The sequence below is a fragment of the Papio anubis genome, chromosome 8 (genome assembly GCF_008728515.1).
Source record: "Papio anubis isolate 15944 chromosome 8, Panubis1.0, whole genome shotgun sequence".
In the NCBI taxonomy this organism is placed as follows: Eukaryota; Metazoa; Chordata; class Mammalia; order Primates; family Cercopithecidae; genus Papio; species Papio anubis.
The window spans coordinates 139,968,079-139,989,280 of NC_044983.1; the positions used below are offsets into that span (position 1 = coordinate 139,968,079).

General features: G+C 52.5%; 1 protein-coding gene and 1 long non-coding RNA gene across 7 annotated transcripts; one reads left to right on the forward strand and one right to left on the reverse strand.

Moving 5' to 3' along the window:
* Nucleotides 1-1,203: 1,203 nt before the first annotated feature.
* On the forward strand, nucleotides 1,204-20,705 carry ZNF517 (zinc finger protein 517). 6 transcript variants are annotated; one of them, XR_004185990.1, is made up of 5 exons: nucleotides 1,204-1,678; nucleotides 5,736-5,814; nucleotides 6,962-7,075; nucleotides 15,733-17,013; nucleotides 18,918-20,705. XR_004185990.1 is itself a non-coding variant. In XM_021942780.2 (5 exons), the coding sequence occupies exons 2-5, from the start codon at nucleotides 5,782-5,784 to the stop codon at nucleotides 16,923-16,925; spliced, it is 1,467 nt and encodes a 488-aa protein (XP_021798472.2). In that variant the 5' UTR covers nucleotides 1,610-1,678; nucleotides 5,736-5,781; the 3' UTR covers nucleotides 16,926-17,467. The 6 variants fall into 6 exon arrangements, 5 of the variants coding, with proteins under 5 accessions (XP_031525764.1, XP_021798472.2, XP_031525766.1 ...); XM_021942780.2 differs by lacking the exon at nucleotides 18,918-20,705 and adding an exon at nucleotides 6,495-6,621 and having other exon boundaries at nucleotides 1,610-1,678; nucleotides 15,733-17,467; XM_031669906.1 differs by lacking the exons at nucleotides 1,204-1,678; nucleotides 18,918-20,705 and adding exons at nucleotides 1,685-2,905; nucleotides 6,495-6,621 and having other exon boundaries at nucleotides 15,733-17,467.
* LOC116276427 lies at nucleotides 7,212-14,165 on the reverse strand. The gene is made up of 3 exons (XR_004185994.1): nucleotides 13,274-14,165; nucleotides 8,314-8,488; nucleotides 7,212-8,190 (listed from the first exon to the last, which is right to left on the reverse strand). It is a non-coding gene; the product is annotated as an uncharacterized LOC116276427 (long non-coding RNA).
* Nucleotides 20,706-21,202: the final 497 nt, after the last annotated feature.

Sequence of the window (21,202 nt, forward strand, 5' to 3'; positions counted from 1 at the left end):
CTGGGTTGAGCCTACTTAGACGAGTGTCACCCTCCTGACCCAGTTTCCCCTATCCTTGTGAAAAGGAAGAAAATGATGGTTCCTGGTCTGTCTTGTGCTCAAATCTGACCCGGCTCCCAACCACCTGTGGCTCTGGACGAGTCCCTTACCTTCTTTGATCCTCATACCTCCTCCCAGGGTACGGTTGCCATTCAGGGTATCTGAAAACCTAGAGCGTGTGTGAAACTGTCCCTAAAATGTGTGTGGAGGTGAATGGCAATTTTTCAGCACACCAAGTTTCATGAATTGAACTGTTCTTCCCACTTGCATGATGGTTTCACACCACAGTTTAGTGGCTAAAGAATATGTGACTTGAAAAAAATTATTAAATTAAAAAAAAAAAGAATATGTGACTTGGAGCCAGGTCTGTGGGTTGGATCCCAGTTCTGTTACTTAAGAGATGAAACCTTGGCCAGGCACAGTGGCTCACACCTGTAATCCCAGCACTTTGGGAGGTCGAAGCGGGCAGATCATCTGAGGTCGGGAGTTCGAGACCAGCCTGACCAACATCGAGTAACCCCGTCCTTACTAAAAATACAAAATTAAACGGGCGTGGTGGCGCATGCCTGTAATCCCAGCTACTGGGGATGCTGAGGCAGGAGAACCCAGGAGGGGGAGGTAATGGTGAGCCAAGATGGCGCTATTGCACTCCAGCCTGGGCAACAACAGCGAAACTGTCTCAAAAAAAAAGAGACGAGACCTTGGCAGATAACAGGGGACACTATGCTCTCCTCATTTTAGTATGGGAACAGTAGTATTTTGATATGATTACCGTGAGGATTAAATTAGTAAATACAAAGAGCTTACAAATGTTTACAAAAAATCACAGGGCGGTTAGAAGTCAGAATGACCACCCTTCTGTGCAGACAGGAGAGGTGGTCTGAGAGTGATCAGAGGGAGCAGCAGAGACACTTCAAGATTCCAGAAACTGGGTGCGGTGGCTCACACCTGTAATCCCAGCACTTTGGGAGGCCGAGGCGTCGGGTCACCTGAGATCAGGAGTTCGAGATCAGCCTGGGCAACATAGTGAAACCCCGTCTCTACTAAAACTACAAAAATTAGTCGGGCGTGGTTGGAGGGCGCCTGTAGTCCCAGCTACTCGGGAGGCTGAGGCAGAATGGCGTGAACCTGGGAGGCGGAGGTTGCAGTGAGCCGAGATCACGCCATTGCACTCCAGCCTGGGCAACAAGAGCGAGACTCAGACTCAAAAAAAAAAAAAAGTCATACTAAACAATGTCATAAATTTATATAAGAGACAGACCCCGGCCCGATGTCCCAGCTCCGCCGTTCCTGCGGGTCCAGGAATCGATCCCGCGCCGTGCTCCCCAACCCCCGCAGGCCACCCGGAGGCAGGGAGTGGGAGCAAGGGATGAACGTTCGCCGCCTCCTATCCTGGGGGAAACGGAGCGCCGAGATCGTCGACGCTCTTCCGCGCCCCTGGGGCCTGGGACTGATACCCGGTCTCGCCCGGAACCCCCGAGGCGCGCCCCTCGCTGCAGCCCTGGCGAGCGCCATCGAGGTGCGCGGTCCTCCAGGCCTCCCAGAGCGGCGCAGCGGCCGCTTCCGGGGGCGGGGCAGGAACCGGAGCCTGAGCGCCCGGCGCCCTGCGCTCCTCCCCGCGCGGTCCCGGCGGCCCAGGGTGAGTCGGCCCCGGCCGCGGGGCGGGGACTGGGAGGGGCGCGTTTCTGCAAGCCCGACCCAGTGGAGGCTGCAGCCCCCGGAGTGGGCGCCCGGAGCTCGAGAGGGAGCGGACCCGCAGCCGGCACTACCGCCTCCGCTCGCCTTGGGTCCGTAACCCTCCTCGGGGCGAAGGGCCCTGCGCCCGGGTCCATGCTGGCTGTGGTCGGGGGCGTGCGGCCGGACCCCAGAGACCCGCTCCCCCGAGCCGGACGGCTGCGCAGAGATGAGGCTGCAGGCGGGGAGGCCTGGCGAGGTGGGGCTGCTCCGGGGAGAACCAGGCTCTGCCCCTCGCATCCGCCCGATGGCGGGCACTTCCCCGCAGCCTGGCTCCCAGGCGGACGCCGTTTCCCGCAGCTTTCATTCACCCTGCGCAGAGGCTGAGGCTGAGGCAGGAGAATGGGGTGAACCCAGGAGGCGGAGCTTGTACTGAGCCAAGATCGCACCGCTGCACTCCAGCCTGGGCGACAGAGGGATACTCCGTCTCAAAACAACGACAATGAGAGTTAACATTTGAACTGAAACCTGCTGGCCGAGAGAAGCAGCCACAGATCCCTGAGGAGAAACTCCCAGGCCGGGGAACAGAGAGAAGGCTGGCATGGCTGCCGCGTAGTGAGCAGGGTGCCCCAGGTCCCCGAGGAACAGGGCTTATTCTATGTAAGGAGGGAGGTGACCCCTCCTAGTCTTCCAGACCCCAGTTAAATGTTACTTCCCTCAGTAACATTTCTGGGTGGTCCTCCTTCTAAATTAGCACCCTCCTCCCCTTGACATTTTCTCTCTCAGCGCTCGCAGCAACAGTTTGATCTGTTGTCATCATATCACTGCTCGATTATTTTTAGCCCAGTGCTGTTTAATCTGACTGAAGGTTTATTTCCTAATTCCAAAGATAGAGCTAAAAGCAGGGTTTTTCCCCCTCTAACCAGGTAGCCCCTCCCTGAGGACATACACTCCCTAGACATGAGCAAACAAGAAGCAGCAGTGGTAACTTACCCTCCTAGTCCAAGTCCAACCGTAGCCCGGGGTTGCAGTTCTTACCAGAGTGGAGCGTGGTATGTGTTGAGGGATCAGGGGGTCGAGTCTTCTGACAGCCTCATACCCTGAGATACTCTGGTGGCCTTGTTGGGGTGAGGACAACACGTGTGACCATCGCAGTGGCCCAGGTGGGTCCTGCCACAGACTGCCCTGGACAGTGAGTGGGGCTGGGTGGGGGTGGTGTGGTCCTGCTCTTCCGCAGTCAGTCTGCGATCGGTCTGCGCACTCTGTGCAGGGGTGATTCACGAATCTGTCTGATCTACTCCCATCACCCTTCGTACCCTAACATGTCAAAAGGGCTCTGCTGCCAATTGTCACTTCACAGCATTGTGATCAAGCGGCTGTCCTGCTTCTAAACGCGCGCTTTATTTATTTTTATTTATTTTGGGAGAGAGCCTCACTCTGTCGCCCAGGCTGGAGTGCAGTGGGGCAAACTTGGCTCACTGAACCTCTGTCTTCTGGGTTCAAGCAGTTCTTGTGCCTCAACCTCCCAAGCAGCTGGGATTACAGGCGTGTGCCAGCACACCCGGCTAATTTTTGTATTTTTAGTAGATAAGGGTTTCACGATGTTGGTCAGGCTGGTCTCGAGCTCCTGACTTCAAATGATCTGCCCTCATCGGCCTCCTACAGTGTTGGAATTACAGGCATGAGCCTCCGCCCCCGGCCTCTAATCACATGCTTTTTGTTAACTGATGCCTAGTGGGAAACATCTCTTTACAAAGTGGCAGCTACTTAGAGCTCCAGCTCTACAGAAAAGGATAGCCCTGCAAACCTTCACCCTAACGCAAGAGCTCAAGAGTGTGTTGAAGGGAAGAGTGAGGAGACCAGGGCCTCATGCCTGCTCTGTATACGTCTGCTTAGAGCAAAATTATTCTTTTGTTTTGTTTGAGACAGGGTCTTGCTCCGTCGCCCAGCCTGGAATTGGTGGCATGATCTCAGTTCACTGCAGCCTCTGTCTCCTGGGCTTAAGGGATCCTCCCAGGATAACCAAGGTTGCAGCATTGCACTCCGGCCTGAGCAACAAGAGGAGACGTCACCCAGGCCGGAGTGCAGTGGCTCGATCTTGGCTCACTGCAATCTCTGCCTCCCAGGTTCACGCCATTCTCCTGCCTCAGCCTCCCAAGTAGCTGGGACTACAGGCGCCCGCCACCACTCCTGGCTAATTTTTTGTATTTTTAGTGGAGACGAGGTTTCACCGTGTTAGCCAGGATGGTCTCGATCTCCACCGTGTCTGGCCAAAAAAGTCTTAAATTGGAAAAATAGAGGCCGAGTGTGGTGGCTCACACCTGTAATCCCAGTGCTTTGGGAGACCGAGGCAAGAGGATCACTTGGGTCCAGGAGTTCAAGACCAGCCTGGGCAACATAGTGAGACCTCATCAATAATAAAAAATTTTTTTGGCTGGGCGCGGTGGCTCATGCCTGTAATCTCAGCACTTTGGGAGGCCGAGGCGGGCGGATCACGAGGTCAGGAGATCGAGACCATCCTGGCTAACACGGTGAAACCCTGTCCCTACTAAAAATACAAAAAATTAGCCGGGTGTGGTGGTGCGCACCTGTAGTCCCAGCTACTTGGAGGCTGAGGCAGGAGAATGGTGTGAACCTGGGAGGCGGAGCTTGCAGTGAGCTGAGATCGCGCCACTGCACTCCAGCCTGGGCAACAAAGCGAGACTCCGTCTCAAAAAAAAAATTTTGTTTTAATTAGCTGGGTGTGGTGGCATGCTCTTGTAGTTCTAGCTACTCAGGAGGCTGAGGTGGGAGGATTGCTTGAGCCCAGGAAGTTGAGGCTGCAGTGAGCTGAGATCATACCACTCTACTCCAGCCCATGCCACACAGCAAGACCCTGTCTCAAAAAAAGAAAAGAAAAATAGAAAAACAGGAACCACTTGTCATTCTATGACCCAGAGAGAACTAGGGTTTTATGCTGCCAGCTTTAGTTTTTTGCTTACAGTCTGTTTGTTTCATGTAATAAAATGCAAGAATGTTTTCTGATGTTCCCACACATGGTTTTATTGGTTGTAGAGTCACCCATTGTTCATCTCATAATGAACAATGTTGCCCAGGCCAGAGTGCAATGGTGCAACCTTGGCCATCCTGGGAGGATCCCTTAAGCCCAGGAGGCAGAGGTTGAGGTGAACCGAGATCATGCCACCATACTCCAGCCTGGGAGACAGAGCGAGACCCTGTCTCAAATAAAACAATAATTTTTCTCTAACTAGTCATGCTTTGTTCATTTCATAAATCCCTTCTGAGCATACACTGTGTGCCAAGCCCTTCCTCAGGCCCTTGGGGTATAGACCAGAGGTCTTATCTAATTGGGGAAGGCAGATAAGGAGCAAGGACGTTAACTTTTCTTATGTCAGGTGGCATAGTGCTATGGAGAAAAATAAAGCAAGGAGGCCGGGCGCGCTGGCTCAAGCCTGTAATCCCAGCACTTTGGGAGGCCGAGACGGGTGGATCACGAGGTCAGGAGATCAAGACCATCCTGGCTAACACGGTGAAACCCCGTCTTTACTAAAAAATACAAAAAACTAGCCGGGCGAGGTGGCGGGTGCCTGTAGTCCCAGCTACTCTGGAGGCTGAGGCAGGAGAATGGCGTGAACCCGGGAGGCGGAGCTTGCAGTGAGCTGAGATCCGGCCACTGCACTCCAGCCTGGGCGACAGGGCAAGACTCCATCTCAAAAAAAAAAAAGAAAAAGAAAAAGAAAAATAAAGCAAGGAGCGAGGATAAGGAACTCCTAGGCGGGAGGGGAGGTGGCAGTCACAGAAGGCCTCCCAGCAAGGTGACAGCCAGCAAACATTGGAAGGAGTGAGTGTTCCAATGGAGAAGCTTGGGTGCAGCTGCTCCTTGGGATGTGAAGGAGGTGGCTGTTGTGATTGCCCCAGCACTTTACCCTCTCCTGCTCCCTTCTGGATCTGGAGGGGCCTTTTGGGGGGCTGGAGAGCCTTAGGCCTGGGCTCCTTCCACTCATGGCTCTGTGTTCCCCCAGAATTCACTGTCTCTAGCACCTGCTCCTCCTCAGAGGGTACCCTGGAATGACGATGGCACTTCCGATGCCTGGACCCCAGGTGAGCACCCCCTGAGCCTGTCCACTGCCCCGGGAGACTGCTTCGCCCCTAGCCTCAGCTTTTCAGCCCTGAGAACCTTCCAGGGAGCCTCACACCCACCCACATCACAAGATGGAGTCTGCAAGCCGAGGACCACCTCCTTGCTCTGTGGCCAGGCCGCACACGTTTCTCTGCCAAATCCTTCGAGCCTTTGGGCAGAAGTGGGCTTCTTGGGGCCTCCTATGGCCCCTGAGCTTCTGTGGTCAGCCGTTGAGGGCAGGGTCCCTGTCCTTCCCCAGTGCCTGCCTCCTTCCTGGTGTGAGTGGTCAGCCATCCTCCCTCTACTGATGCTGACTCACTGCCGGTGTTGGAAATGGAGACGCAGAGGGTGGGGACGCAGTGCTGGTGCTCCTTTCCCAAATCCCTGATGGTCTGTGGAGAGGGTGAGGCCAAGGTTGGGACCCCTTCCTGGTAAATCTCCCTCCCCCAAGTTCAGTTTTTCCCTCTTCCTCTTTGGGGCTTCTGCTGAGACTGAGGCTGCTCACTTGGGGAGTGTTGGGCTGCCCTGACTCTGCTGGGCCCTGTGGATGCAGCAATGAGCAGCAGGGAGAGAGGCCTCTAGCAGATCGCACAAATGTTTCTCATCTGCTGGGTTCTCACCAAGCCCTTGACTGCCTGGATAGCAGAGTATGTGGTTGCAGGAGGCTGTTGTGTTCGAGGATGTGGCTGTGTACTTCACCAGGATAGAGTGGAGTTGCCTGGCCCCCGACCAGCAGGCCCTCTACAGGGACGTGATGCTGGAGAACTATGGGAACCTGGCCTCGCTAGGTAAGGGCTTCTGCCTTTGGTCCTGGGGCCGGGAGGTGCGTCTGTGTTAGCTTCAAAGGGAAGTTAGTTCCATTCCAGATTCAAGGTCTGAAACATTTTTGAGGGGAAACTGGAGGCTCCCCAAGGAGCCCCTCTCTGCTTTCTGTTGGGCAGCCACTGCCAGCATCAGCCTGCCTGAGGCTTCTCTCCTGGGGCAGGCCCCCCATCTCCCCTTGGCCACCTAGCTGCCCCTCCTGGGATAGTGAGTGTTCCTGACCCACTCCAAGCACTCCAGCCAGGCACCCGGGCATCCCTCCTCCCTCCTGTACTGATACATTCTGCTTTCCTTCTCTGAACTTAGGCTTTCTTGTTGCCAAACCAGCACTGATCTCCCTCTTGGAGCAAGGAGAGGAGCCGGGGGCCTTGATTCTGCAGGTGGCTGAACAGAGCGTGGCCAAAGCCAGCCTGTGCACAGGTGAGTACAAGGCACTGGAAGGCCTGGGCTGCTGCCACTGCAGGGCATGTCGTGTGCTGCCAGCGTGGCCTGGCCCCACCGCACGGTGTGTCGTGTGCTGCCAGCGTGGCCTCCGTGCAGTTCTGTGCAGGTCCCTTCTCCCGCAGTGGGAGGTGTGTGTGTTTAGCTCCTCACAACATGGTCCGAGTTCCTACTAACTGCCTTGCTTGTAGGTCTAAGGTCAAAACTAACTTATGCAGGAAGACCCAAGTGCATGAATTTTCCATTTTGGCGTCCCCAAGGTGTCAGAGGCCAGGTCTGTGCACCTGTACCCTTAGGTTGGTCTGTGCACCTCTACCCTTAGGTTGGTCTGTGCACCTCTACCCTTAGGTTGTGTAGGGACCAGCCCTACAGGGTCTGTGGGTTTTTCTTCTCGTGTGTGGAGAGGAGAGATCATACAAATAAAGACACAAGACAAAAGAGATAGAAGAAAAGACAACTGGGCCTGGAGGACCACTACCACCTAGACGTGGAGACCGTTAATGGCCCCGAATGCCTGGCTGCGCTGTTATTTATTGGATACAAGACAAGGGGGCAGGGTAAGGAGTGTGAGCCGTCTCCAATGATTGATAAGGTCACGTGAGTCACGTGTCCACCGGACAGGGGGCCCTTCCCTGTTTGGCAGCCGAGGCAGGGAGAGAGAGAGAGGACAGCTTACACTATTATTTCTTCTGTGCAATTTAATGACTCTTAGTACGTTCACTAATTATACTACTACTATCTAGAAGGCAGAGCCAGGTGTACAGGGCGGAACATGAAAGTGGACCAGGAGCATGACCGCTGAGGCACAGCATCACAGGGAGACGTTGAGGCCTCCAGAGGCTGCGGGCGGGCCTGAGGGATGTCAGGTCTTCCACAAGAGGTGGTGGAGCGGAGTCTTCTCTAACTCTCCGGGTGAAAGGGAGACTCCCTTTCCCGTCTGCTAAGTAACGGGTGCCTTCCCAGGCCCTGGCATTACCGCTAGACCAAGGAACCCTCTAGTGGCCATGTCCGGGCATGACAGAGGCTCACACTAGTCGTCTGGTCACTTCTCACCATGTCCCTTCAGCTCCTCTCTCTGTATGGCCTGGTTTTTCCTAGGTTATGATTGTGGAACAGAGATTATTGTATTAGAATAAAGAGTAATGCTACACACTAATGATTGATAATATTCATAAATCATCATATCTATAATCTATTTCTAGTATAACTATTCTTACTTTATATATTTTCTTTATTATACTGGAACAGCTTGTGCCCTTGATCTCTTGCCTTGGCACCTGGGAGACTTGCCGCCCACATCTCCCTTCTTTTTATTAACTAGGATCGCCATCGCCATCATTGCTTGTCGTTGACTTTGAACTTGTCTTTGGACTCATTGGAGGCATCTGCAGACTAAAAATAGACAACAGAAGCATACCAGTGTCAATAATGCCAGTGACGGCCGGGCATGGTGGCTCAAGCCTGTAATCCCAGCACTTTGGGAGGCCGAGATGGGCGGATCACGAGGTCAGGAGATCGAGACCATGCTGGCTAACACGGTGAAACCCCGTCTCTACTAAGAAATACAAAAAATAGCCGGGCGAGGTGGCGGGCGCCTGTAGTCCCAGCTACTCGGGAGGCTGAGGCAGGAGAATGGCGTGAACCCAGGAGGCGGAGCTTGCAGTGAGCTGAGATCTGGCCACTGCACTCCAGCCTGGGCGACAGAACGAAACTCCATCTCAAAAAAAATAAAAAAAAAAAAAAAAATAATGCCAGTGACAACAATGATCCTCCAAGGGGTGTGATCCATTTAAAAGGATTAAGCTTAGGTAATCCTTTAGTTATTCCTTCAAAAATGTCTAAGCCAGGAGCAGTGGTTAAATGAGCCTGTGAGGCCTCAAAAATTTGTTCTTTAAGTTTTGAAATATCTAAGGTTAAGTTATCATCCCAGGCTTTTAAATTTAAGACCTTTTCCCAGCTATGTTGATCTTTATTATAAGCATAAGGCCTTATGTAATAATCAGAAGTATTCCAATCACATTGTAATTGCGTACGGTGTTCCAAATTCATAACTCTGTCTCCCAGCCATATCATACTCTGGCGGAGATCATTAATTTGATTAGCCAATTTTTGATCGACTTGAGTCTGAGAATTCCAAAGCCTGGAGGAGTTTTCCTGCCATGCTTCAACATATTGAGCGGTTTGGACAGACCTGTGGATAGCAAGTCCAGCGGCCGCTGCTGTGGCAGTAACCGCAATTAATCCCGCAATGACTGCAGTAAGAGTAAAGATGAACCTCTTAGTTGTCTGAAGGGTACGTTTAAGAACTTCATTGACTATGTGAATAGAGGGAGAAGACTCCCGTGGACGATGTAAAGAAACTGGTATGCCTACCCCCTCCCTAGCCCTCACCGAGAGAATACTTGTTGTGGGATTAAAAGTAGCATCAATGGACGTGAACAGCTTACAGTTATCACATTCTATAGTGTGTGTATTGGGAATGATAATTACATTCCAGCCAACAGCATGTAAGGGGGTTTGACACAGCTCTTGATAGGCATCACCTTTTCAGACATCAAGGTGATGTTGAATATGGGTGTCTTTGTATTAGTAGGAGAGAGTTGATAAGTAGCATTCCATATCCTTATTCCTATCATGGCTGCAGCTAATTTCCATAATTCAGGATGTTCTGGGGTAACAATTGGATGAATCATTTTTGGTCTAGGAGGAACGATGCCTGTGTCCATCCATTTAAATGGGTAAGGAGACACCCGTTCCCTCAACCTGTATGACTGCCATTCGTCCTCTACATAATCTAACAAACTCCGAGCATGTCATATTTTGGCCGGAGCAATTCCGCCAAGAATGCCCTCTTGGAGCCCAGTCAATAGCAACACCCGTAGCTAGACTTTGGAACACTATGACCTTTGGAGCATTACAATCATTCCATACAATTGAATTTACTAAAAACGGGCCCTTTGTAGGTTCCTTGGAGCAATCTGGCAGCCCTTTTGTGGAATTATCTTTTGTGATAACAGGAATCCTCCATTCCTCATGTGGATTAAGTTGAACAGTCATAAATTGAAAATAATTGGTACTGAGCATATTATGTACTTAATAAGAATCCTTACTAAAGCACAATATGGTCCACATCCAGTTCTGATAAGAAGCAGCTAAACAGCCAGGCGACATTGCAATGCACAGTGGTGGATATTTGTAGCCAACTGACAAATTAAACCTTCTTCTGGTTGAGCTGGAAACCTGTCATCATTAGGAACGGGCATGAATGCACTATCATGAGTGGAAACTTCCACTGAGGCGTCCACCCAGGAGACAGACTGAATTAAAGGGGGAAAAGGAACATATGCCCAATAGGTAGACTTTTCAGGTGTCCCAGCTACTGGCGTACTCACCACTGCACTGACCGCTATAAAGGCAGCCGGAGTTATATTACCCGTCGTTGTTGGAATTCCTTTTTCTTGTAGTAATGTTTGTGTTTGATGTGATAAGATGTTTATTTGACGCCATGTTGGTGGAGTTGAACGACTGGTGGTGTAGGTCACACGGCGATATTTTGTCATAATGTAGAGGTCATGAAGTTTATGTGTCAGGCGGGGAACCTTGCCCTTCGATTTGTGAGGAGTCTTTGCCTTTTGTTTCTGAGAGCGTTTCATATTTGAAATTTTGGTGCAATTTCAGTTGCCGGGAGGGAACCCACACAGGTTGTTGTCTTTCTCCTGGGGAAACGCCAGCAAAACCCCTGCCCCATGTTACCATGGTGCCTAATTCCCATTTGTTAGTTTTTGCATCCTTCCACCATACCCGCTTTCCTTTTTGTGGATCAAATTTATTTCCAGTGAAATGTTCTCTGCTGTAAAAGGTTGATTTCTTACTAGGTTTAAGAAGTTTAGTGTAAAAAGAGCCAGATTTAGCTGAGCATGAGGGGTGGTGGCGTCCCTCTTTGTCTTTGTGTCCTGTTTTCGAAGTTGATCTTTGTTTTATTGGCTCCTTCCACCAAGGCCTGTCCTTGAGAGTTATAGGGGATGCCAGTTGTGTGAGTAATTGCCCATGTCTGAGTGAGCTTTTTAAACACAGCACTAGTGTAGCCGGGGCCGTTGTCAGTTTTCAGTTTCCTGGGACAGCCCATAACCGAGAAACATGAAAGCATAGTCGTTTAACATGAGATGTACTTTCCCCTGTGTGACAAGTGGGCCAGATAAAATGAGAAAATGTGTCAATAGTTACATGTATAAAAGAAAGCTTGCCAAAAGCAGGATAATGAGTCACATCCATTTGCCAGAGAGCATTCTGTGAAAGTCCTCTAGGGTTAACTCCTGAGGAAAGTGGCTGTAAAATTAACACTTGGCAAGTAGGACAGTGACGTGCAGTGGTTTTAGCTTATTTCCATGTGAAGGGGACTTTCTTGGAGTCCCACAGCATTGACATGAGTTAAAGCATGAAAATTTTCTGCACCAGTGAAAACCGGAGCAACTAATGTATCAGCTCAGGCATTTGCTGCCGAGAGGGGCCCAGGGAGGGGTGTGTGGGCCCCAGTGTGAGTAATGTAGAAAGGAGAAGACCTTGCTCTGAGTACAGACTGAAACCTTTTGGAAAAGAAAAAGTAGGGTATCATCAGGCCGAAATTTGATTAAGGCAGTTTCAATGTTGCCAGCAACATGTACTACATAGGCCCAATCAGAAACAATGTTAACTGGTTCAGGGAAATCTTCAAGGACAGCCATGACAGCGATCAGCTCAGCTGGTTGTGCTGAACTAGCGAACAGTTCTGTTGGCCCTGTCTGTGCTGCTCGGCCATTACAGGAAGCATCAGTAAAAACAGTGAATGCTTCGGCTAGTGGGGTGTTTCTAGTCATGTGAGGTAAGATCCAAGAAGTGAGTTTAAAGAACTGGAATAGTTTTACATTAGGATAATGATTATCAGTTATACCCAGGAAACCTGCCAAATGGACTTGCCAAGCAATGCAGATTGCAAAAGCCTGTTGGACTTGTAATCGGGTGAGGGGAACGATGATTTTTTGGGGCTTAATACCCTTGTCTTATAGCTGCATTCCTAAATAGTGATAAGACGTCTGGATTTTTGAGAGGGCGGGGTGGGTAATAACCAAACCGGCTGGTGTGCTTGTTGTACCGCAGAAAAACAAGATGTTAACACGGGGTGTGAAGGTGCCGCGAGATCAGCTGCCTGCTGGGCAAGATCGGTGGCCTGTGGCTGATTTTATGCCGCAGGGACAGCAGGTATTGGAGGCTGGAAAATTACAGGAAATTGCCAGGCTTTGGGATCCCCACATTCTCTTGCCTGTGCTATAGCCCTCATAAGAGGAGGGTCATTTCGAGGAATGTATGTAACTTGTTGCTTGTGAGCGGCAAGGGTAGTGGTGGCAACCGCAGTAGCGACTGGACCAGAAGCAGAAAAGAGGTTGGAATTTTGAATGGAGGAAGAGTTGAGAACCTGTAAACCAGGATGAGACCAGATTACTGCTGAGCAGGTCTTTCATGGGCCTGAAATCCAGGCTGCCGCGGCAACTGCGGACCAGGCTTCGAGGGAGCCTGAGGCTTCTTCAAGGGAGCCAGATTTGTCGAAAGAGACCCAGGCTTCAAGAGAGCCTGATTTTCTTTCTTTCTTTTTTTTTTTTGAGACAGAGTCTCTCTCTGTCGCCCAGGCTGGAGTGCAGTGGTGCGATCTTGGCTCACTGCAAGCTCCGCCTCCTGGGTTCCCGCCATTCTCCTGCCTGAGCCTCATGAGTCGCTGGGACTACAGGCGCCTGCCACCACTCCCGGCTAATTTTTTTGTATTTTTAGTAGAGATGGGGTTTCACTGTGTTAGCCAGGATGGTCTCGGTCTCCTGACCTCGTGATCCACCCGCCTCGGCCTCCCAAAGTGCTGGGATTACAGGCATGGGCCACCGCACCCGGCCAAGGGAGCCTGATTTTCTGAGAGAGAATCAGGCTTCAAGGGAACCTGTGGCTCCAAGGGAGCCTGATTTGTGGGAAGAGAAATAGGCAGGAGAAATGGAAAACTAGGCTGTGGAGGGATAGGGTTGAGAGCCCTACAGCAGGGCTGAACAGAGACAGGGTTGAGATAATACAGGAGGGCTTTTATAAAGTTTAAATAAGCCGAGTACTTAGTACTGGCCTGTCCCATGGTGTCCCCGGAATACTTTGAGTGCTCAAGCTTACCACCAAGCTTATTGACCGCAATCCTCAGGAATCTGTCGTCAGAATCCTCCGCTGAGTCCCACACTCAAGGCGCAACTTCACACAGAGAGGGAGAGCCCCATATTGGAGTGCCAGATGTAGGGTCCAGCCCTACAGGGTCTGTGGGTTTTTCTCCTCGTGTGTGGAGATGAGAAATCATAGAAATAAAGACACAAGACAAAGAGGTAGAAAAGACAGCTGGGCCCGGGGGACCACTACCACCAAGACACGGAGACCTGTAGTGGCCCCGGATGCCAGGCTGCACTGTTATTTATTGGATACAAGGCAAAAGGGGCAGGGTAAGGAGTGTGAGTCATCTCCAGTGATTGATAAGGTCACGTGAGTCACATGTCAACCAGGCAGCGGGCCCTTCCCTGTTTGGCAGCCGAGGCGGAGAGGACAGCTTACACTATTATTTCTTCTATGCAATTTAATGACTCTTAGTACATTCACTAATTATACTACTACTATCTAGAAGGCAGAGCCAGGTGTACAGGGCAGAACATGAAAGTGGACCAGGAGCATGACCGCTGAAGCACAGCATCACAGGGAGATGGTTTGGCCTCCAGATGACTGCGGGCAGGCCTGAGGGATGTCAGGTCTTCCACAAGAGGTGGTGGGGCAGAGTCTTCTCTAACTTCCCTGGGGAGAGGGAGACTCCCTTTCCCGTCTGGTCTGCTAAGTAACAGGTGCCTGCCCAGGCACTGGCATTACTGCTAGACCAAGGAGCCCTCTAGTGGCCATGTCCGGGCATGACAGAGGCTCACACTAGTCGTCTAGTCACTTCTCACCGTGTCCCTTCAGCTCCTATCTCTGTATGGCCTGGTTTTTCCTAGGTTATGATTGTGGGACAGAGATGATGATGATGATTTTTTTTTTTTTTGAGACGGAGTCTTGCACTGTGACCCAGGCTGGAGCGCAGTGGTGCGGTATCGGCTCACTGCAAGCTCTGCTTCCTGGGTTCACACCATTCTCCTGTCTCAGCCTCCTGAGTAGCTGGGACTACAGGCACCTGCCACCACGCTCGGCTAATTTTTTTTTTTTTTGGTATTTTTAGTAGAGACAGGGTTTCACCGTGTTAGCCAGGATGGTCTCGATCTCCTGACCTTGTGATCCGCCCGCCTTGGCCTCCCAAAGTTCTGGGATTACAGGCGTGAGCCACCACGCACGGCCAGAACAGAGATTATTATAATGTTAGAATAAAGAGTAATGCTACAAACTGATGACTAATAATATTCATTTATCATCATCTTTAAAATCTGTTTCTAGTATAACTATTCTTATTATATATATTTTCTTTATTATACTGGAACAGCTTGTGCCCTTGGTCTCTTGCCTTGGCATCTGGGAGGCTTGCCGCCCACAGGTTGCTTTGGTTTTCCCAGTTTCCCATGGCCCATGTGCCAGGGACTGAGCTCAGGGCAGTGGAGGCTGCAGAAAGAACCTTGAGCTGGGGAGGAGGCCCCCAGTCCTGGCGGTCTGTGCAGGCACCTGCTTTACGCACCTGCCCAGACGTGTTTGCTGAGTGAATGAACTGTGGTGAACTCTGAAGGAGAGAGGAGTAAAGAACGTGGCTGTGGAGTGAGGTGCAACATGCACCTCATGCCTGGCCTGTCTTCCCTGCCAGACCTTGGGCTTCTCCTATGGGCTCCCCATGAGCCAGCCTCCCACAGTGCTGGAGCCATTATTAACCTCTTTGTTCCCTTCTCACCCGAACCCTCATTTTATTTTTATTATTATTATTTTTTTGAGATGGAGTTTTGCTCTTGTCACCCAGGCTGGAGTGCAGTGGTGCGGTCTTGGCTCACTGCAACCTCCACCTCCCGGGTTCAAACAATTCTCCTGCCTCAGCCTCCTGAGTAGCTGGGATTACAGGCACCCGCCACCGCACCCAGCTAATTTTCGTATTTTTAGTATAGATGGGGTTTCACTGTGTTGGCCAGGCTGGTTTCGAACTCCTGACCTCAGGTGATCAGCCCACCTCGGCCTCCCGAAGTGCTGAGATTAGAGGCGTGAGCCACCGCGCCTGGCCTGAAACCCTGATTTTAAAACCTCTGGCAATAATTTCTCAAACCTCCCTGCACATCTAACAAAGACTCTTGTCTTCACCTGATTGTGTTATCGTGTCACAGTGTACATGTTTATTGAATCATGTTGTACACAAAAAATACATACAAGGTTTGTTTTGTTTTAAGACATAGTCTCACTCTTTGGCCCAGGCTGGAGTGCTGTGGCTTGATCTCAGCTCGCTATAACCTCTGTATCTCGGGTTGAAGCAATTCTCCTGCATCAGCCTCCTGTATGCAAGTTTTATTTGTCATTTATACCTCAGTAAAGCTGGGTGTTGGGGGAAGACTTGGGAATAAAAAGGTTCTTCCAACAATAAGTTCGTTTGCGTGTAGAGGCTGGATCATCCTTCCGTTTTCTGTTCCTTCTCTCAGATTCCAGGATGGAGGCCGGGATCATGGAGTCTCCTCTGCAGAGAAAGCTCTCCAGGCAGGCAGGACTGCCGGGCGCCGTGTGGGGGTGCCTCCCCGGGGGGCACCCCGCACCACCCCACCCACGTGGCAGTCCTGAGGACGGGTCAGATAAACTCACCCGCCCCCGGGCTCGGGAGCGCAGCGCCTCCCCAAGGGTTCTGCAGGAAGGCCCGGGCCGGCCCGTGGGGAGCTCAGCCCCCCGCTACAGGTGCGTGTGCGGCAAGGCGTTCAGATACAACTCACTGCTGCTCAGGCACCAGGTCATCCACACGGGCGCCAAGCCCTTCCAGTGCACGGAGTGCGGGAAGGCCTTCAAGCAGAGCTCCATCCTGCTGCGGCACCAGCTGATCCACACCGAGGAGAAGCCGTTCCAGTGCGGCGAGTGCGGCAAGGCCTTCCGGCAGAGCACGCAGCTGGCTGCCCACCACCGCGTCCACACCCGCGAGCGGCCCTACGTGTGCGGCGAGTGCGGCAAGGCCTTCAGCCGCAGCTCCCGGCTACTGCAGCACCAGAAGTTCCACACCGGGGAGAAGCCCTTCGCGTGCACCGAGTGCGGCAAGGCGTTCTGCCGCAGGTTCACCCTCAACGAGCACGGCCGCATCCACAGCGGGGAGCGGCCCTACCGGTGCCTGCGCTGTGGGCAGCGCTTCATCCGAGGGTCCTCCCTCCTGAAGCACCACCGGCTGCACGCCGAGGAGGGCCCCCAGGACGGCGGCGCGGGGCAGGGCGCCTTGCTCCGAGCGGCGCAGAGGCCCCAGGTGGGGGACCCGCCCCACGAGTGCCCGGTGTGCGGGAGGCCGTTCCGACACAACTCTCTGCTGCTCCTGCACCTGCGCCTGCACACGGGCGAGAAGCCGTTCGAGTGCGCGGAGTGCGGCAAGGCCTTCGGTCGCAAGTCCAACCTCACTCTGCACCAGAAGATCCACACCAAGGAGAAGCCCTTCGCGTGCACCGAGTGTGGCAAGGCCTTCCGCAGGAGCTACACGCTGAACGAGCACTACCGGCTGCACAGCGGCGAGAGGCCATACCGGTGCCGCGCCTGTGGGAGGGCCTGCAGCCGGCTGTCCACCCTCATCCAGCACCAGAAGGTGCACGGCCGCGAGCGCCAGGAGGACACGGAGGGCAGGCGGGCGCCCCGCTGGGCTTCCCGATGATGGGGACGACAGGCCGAGGATTCACGCGGGAGGCCCACCCAAGCCAGCGGGGCCCCAGCGCAGAAATTCAGAACCCCACGTCTCGAAGGTGCAGCAGAGTCTGAAGAAAGGGCCAGCTCCCACCAAGAGCTCAGCGTCTTGCCCTAGCCGGGCAGTGGGGAGGGAAAGGGCACCGGGCAGCCCGTGGTGTGGCCTCAGGGACTGCCATTAGCCACCATTTCCTGGGACCTTCCGGAAATGTGCAGGAGCGGCAGAAGTGAGGGAGGGAGGGGCAGCTATGCTCAGTCCCCAAAGAGCAGGGCACAGGGGACACCATAGACGCATATGCAGCCTGGCACAGCCAGGCCTTAGCACCAGGCCCTGTGTGGCGGTGAATTTCAGGAGTTGTAAAGCCGACTCACAGGATAGAAGGTGCCTTAGCTGCCTGCCACGTCTCCTACCTGTAATCCCATCACTTTGGGAGGCTGAGGCAGGAGGTTTGCTTAAGCCCAGGAGTTTGAGACCAGCCTGGGCAACATGGTAAAACTTCTCTACAAAAAATTTAAAAATCAGCCAGGTATTGTGGCTTGTGCCTATAGGCTGTGGTCCCAGCTACTCAGGAGGCTGAGGTGGGAGGATGGGTTGAGCCTGGGAAGTCAAGGCTGCAGTGAGCTATGATAGCACCATGGCACTCCATCCTGGGTGGCAGAGTGACACCTTGTTTAAAAAAAAAAAAAGCCTAGATGACTGGTGGAGCTGTATCTATTATCTATCAATCAATCAATCAATCAATCTATCTATCTTTTTGAGACAGGATCTCTGCCAGCCAGCCTGGAGTGCAGTGGCAGTTGTGGCTCACCGCAGCCTCGAGCTCCCGGGCTCATTTTTCCCACCTCAGCCTCCTGAGGAGCTGGGACTAAGACACACACACTGCATCTGGCAGCTGGCTAAGCATTGTTTCTGAGTGTGAGGATGTTTTCAGTGGACTCAGTGAAGGTCTGCCCTGTGTGGGCAGGCACATCCAACTGGCTGGGGGCCCAGATGGAACACAAAGGGAAGAGAGAAGCATATTCTCTTTTCTGGAGGGAGACACCCATCTCCTGTCCTTGGACATCAGGACTCCAGATTCTTTGGCCTTTGGACTCAGGCTTGCCACAGAGGCCTCCCAGGGCTCCTGGCCAGTCAGCCTCAGAATGAGAGTTACACCACTGGCTTCTTGGTTCAACCACCTTCTTACCTGGACTGAGCCTCACTAATGGCTTCTCTGGGTCTCCAGCTTGCAGACAGCCTATGGGAGGACTTCTCAGCCTCCATAAGTGTGTGGGCCAGTTCCCCTAATAAAACCCCTCTCCTGGCCGGGCACGGTGGCTCAAGCCTGTAATCCCAGCACTTTGGGAGGCCGAGATGGGTGGATCACCTGAGGTCAGGAGATCGAGACCATCCTGGCTAACATGGTGAAACCCCATCTCTACTAAAAAAATACAAAAAACTAGCTGGGCGAGGTGGCGGGCGCCTGTAGTCCCAGTTACTTGGGAGGCTGAGGCAGGAGAATGGCATGAACCCAGGACGCGGAGCTTGCTGTGAGCTGAGATCCGGCCACTGCACTCCAGCCTGGGCGACAGAGCGAGACTCCGTCTCAAAAAAAAAAAAAAGAAAAAGAAAAACCCCTCTCCTGGCCACGCATGGTGGCTGCTGCCTATAATCCCAGCATTTTGGGAGGCAGAGGTGGGCGGATCACCTGAGGTCAGGAGTTCGAGACCAGCCTGGCAAACATGGTGAAACCCCGACTCTACTAAAAATACAAAAATTAGCTGGGCGTGGTGGTGGCTGCCTGTAATCCCAGCTACTCGGGAGTCTGAGGCAGGAGAATCACTTTAACCTGGGAGGTGGAAGTTGCCGTGAGCTGAGATCGAGCCACTGCACTCCAGTCTGGGTGACAGGGCAAGACTCTCTCTCAAAAAAATAAATAAAAATCCCCTCTCCTAAACTCTATTATTGGTTTTGTCTTTCTAGAGGACCCTAATACACTGCCCAGCAGAAGCCAGGAAGGAAGCCCTGCCAGCTCAGAAGGTGGGCCAGGAGAGAAGGGTGTGGCCAGAGGGGGAGCCAGTGGGGGTGCTGCATCCTCTCGGCCCCACTGGGAGCACCTTGTCACCCCTAACAGATGAAGAGAAGGTGAGGGGGGATTGAGTTACCTGCCCACTGGTGTGTCAAACTCCATGGTGGGGGTGGGAACATGCAGACCTGGCCCCTCCAAGGCCCACTGCTCCCTGGGCTGTGCATCCCACAGTGCATGCCAGGGGCTGCAGAAAGAGCCATGGGAAGCCTGGCCCTGGTAGGGCACCAAGATGGGGAGGGCTGGATCCACCCTCCAGAGAACAAGAACCCTGGGCAGTAGCCAGGACATGGTGGGGGAGGCTGAAGGGTTGTCCCTGAGCATCCCCAACATGGAGCTCAGATGTCTGGGCGGGAAAGCACGAAGGTCAGGGCCAGCCTGGGAAACCAAAAGCTGTGCCAAGATCTCTTTTACCTGGGGCAGCTGCCCACATTCCCGCCACTGGGTCCCATCGCCTGAGACTCCCAGCAGGTGCCTCTCTGAGTCTTTGTCCTGTGCTGGAAACCGGGATGTGCAGCACACACCTTCACACCCACAGCACGGACAGGAGGAATAACGCCTCCTTTGGGGATCCAGGGTTTCTGGTGTCTCCAGGTTTTTCAGGAGCCACCACGTTCCTCTCATCCAGACGTCGGCGCCCAAGGTGGAAGCAGGTGGTGGCATGCCTGGCCCAGCTGCAGGCCGAGTGCAGATCCTATGGCGAGTGTGGGATCCAGCCTGAAGCACAAGCCAGGTGCAGCCTGCCGGGTCAAGTGGGCAGGTACCTCCAACAGCCTGGAGCCGTGAGGCCTTGGGCAGGGGCGCTGCCGGCATGGAGGTCTCCGGCTGGCAAAGTGGCCCCGAAAGAGTCCTGTGTCATAACCAGACTCACTTGTAACTTCTGTTGCTCTCCCTAGCTATATCCAAAGCATCCAGGATAGGTTCATCTCAACACATTCTAACTCATCTTGGACACAATCCGTTTACTCTGGTGGACCCCATTCACAGAACCTGGAATCCCTGCTCACCTTCCCCAACCCCTTATTGCTGGGTCATGTTCACAAGTTTCTGTCTCTTTTTGTTCCCGGTCCCAGTACCAGCTCAGGTCCAATCAGCTTCTGAACCTCTATTGTGCAGCGCCTGAGACAAGGTGGGGGAGACAGGGACAGTAAAGCTCAGCGAGGTGCAGACTGCAGACTGGAACCAGAGGCAGGGCCACCCTCTTTCGGGGCATTTCTGGTCACTTCAGTCTGCTGGAAGGATTCTGTGTCTCACCAAGAGACTCAGGCATGGACCTGGGCTGCCACTTTCTTTCTTCCTGTTACATGGATCTCTCTACCATGCCCCAGACCCAGCACCTCAGAGGCTTTCTCAAAGCTGCACTGCAGAAGTTCTAGCCAGAGCAACCTGGTAAGAGAAAGACATAAAGGGCATCCAAATACGTCCTTCCAAATGAGGAAGCCAAATTGTCTTATGTATAGAAAACCCTAAAAGCTTTATCAAAACATTCTTAGAACAAACAAATTCAGTAAAGTTGCAGGATACAAAATTAACATACAAAAACCAGTAACATTTCTACATACCAACCACAAACTACCAAAAAAGAAACGAGGAAAGCAATTCCATTTACAATAGCAACAAAAAACAAACCTAGGAGTAAATTTAACCACGAGGCTGGGCGCGGTGGCTCACGCCTGTAATCCCAGCACTTTGGGAGGCTGAGGTGGCGGATCACGAGGTCAGAGATTGAGACCATCCTGGCTAATACAGTGAAACCCCATCTCTACTAAAAAATACAAAAAATTAGCCGGGCCTGGTGACACGCACCTGTAATCCCAGCTACTCGGGAGGCTGAGGCAGGAGAATTCCTTGAACTTGGGAGTCAGAGGGCACCTGTAATCCCAGCTACTCGGGAGGCTGAGGCAGGAGAATTCCTTGAACTTGGGAGTCAGAGGTTGCAGTGAGCTGAGATGGCACCGTTGCATTCCACCCCGGATGACAGAGCAAGACTCTGTCTCAAAAAAAAAAAAAAAAAAAAAAAAAAAAAATCAGTGAGGTTAAAGAGCTCTACAAAGAAAATTATAAAACACTGATGAAGGAAATTGAATAGGTCACACACACACAAAATGGAAAGTCATCTCATGTTCATGGATTGGAATAATTAATTTGGTGAAAATGACAATATTATCAAAAGCAATTTACA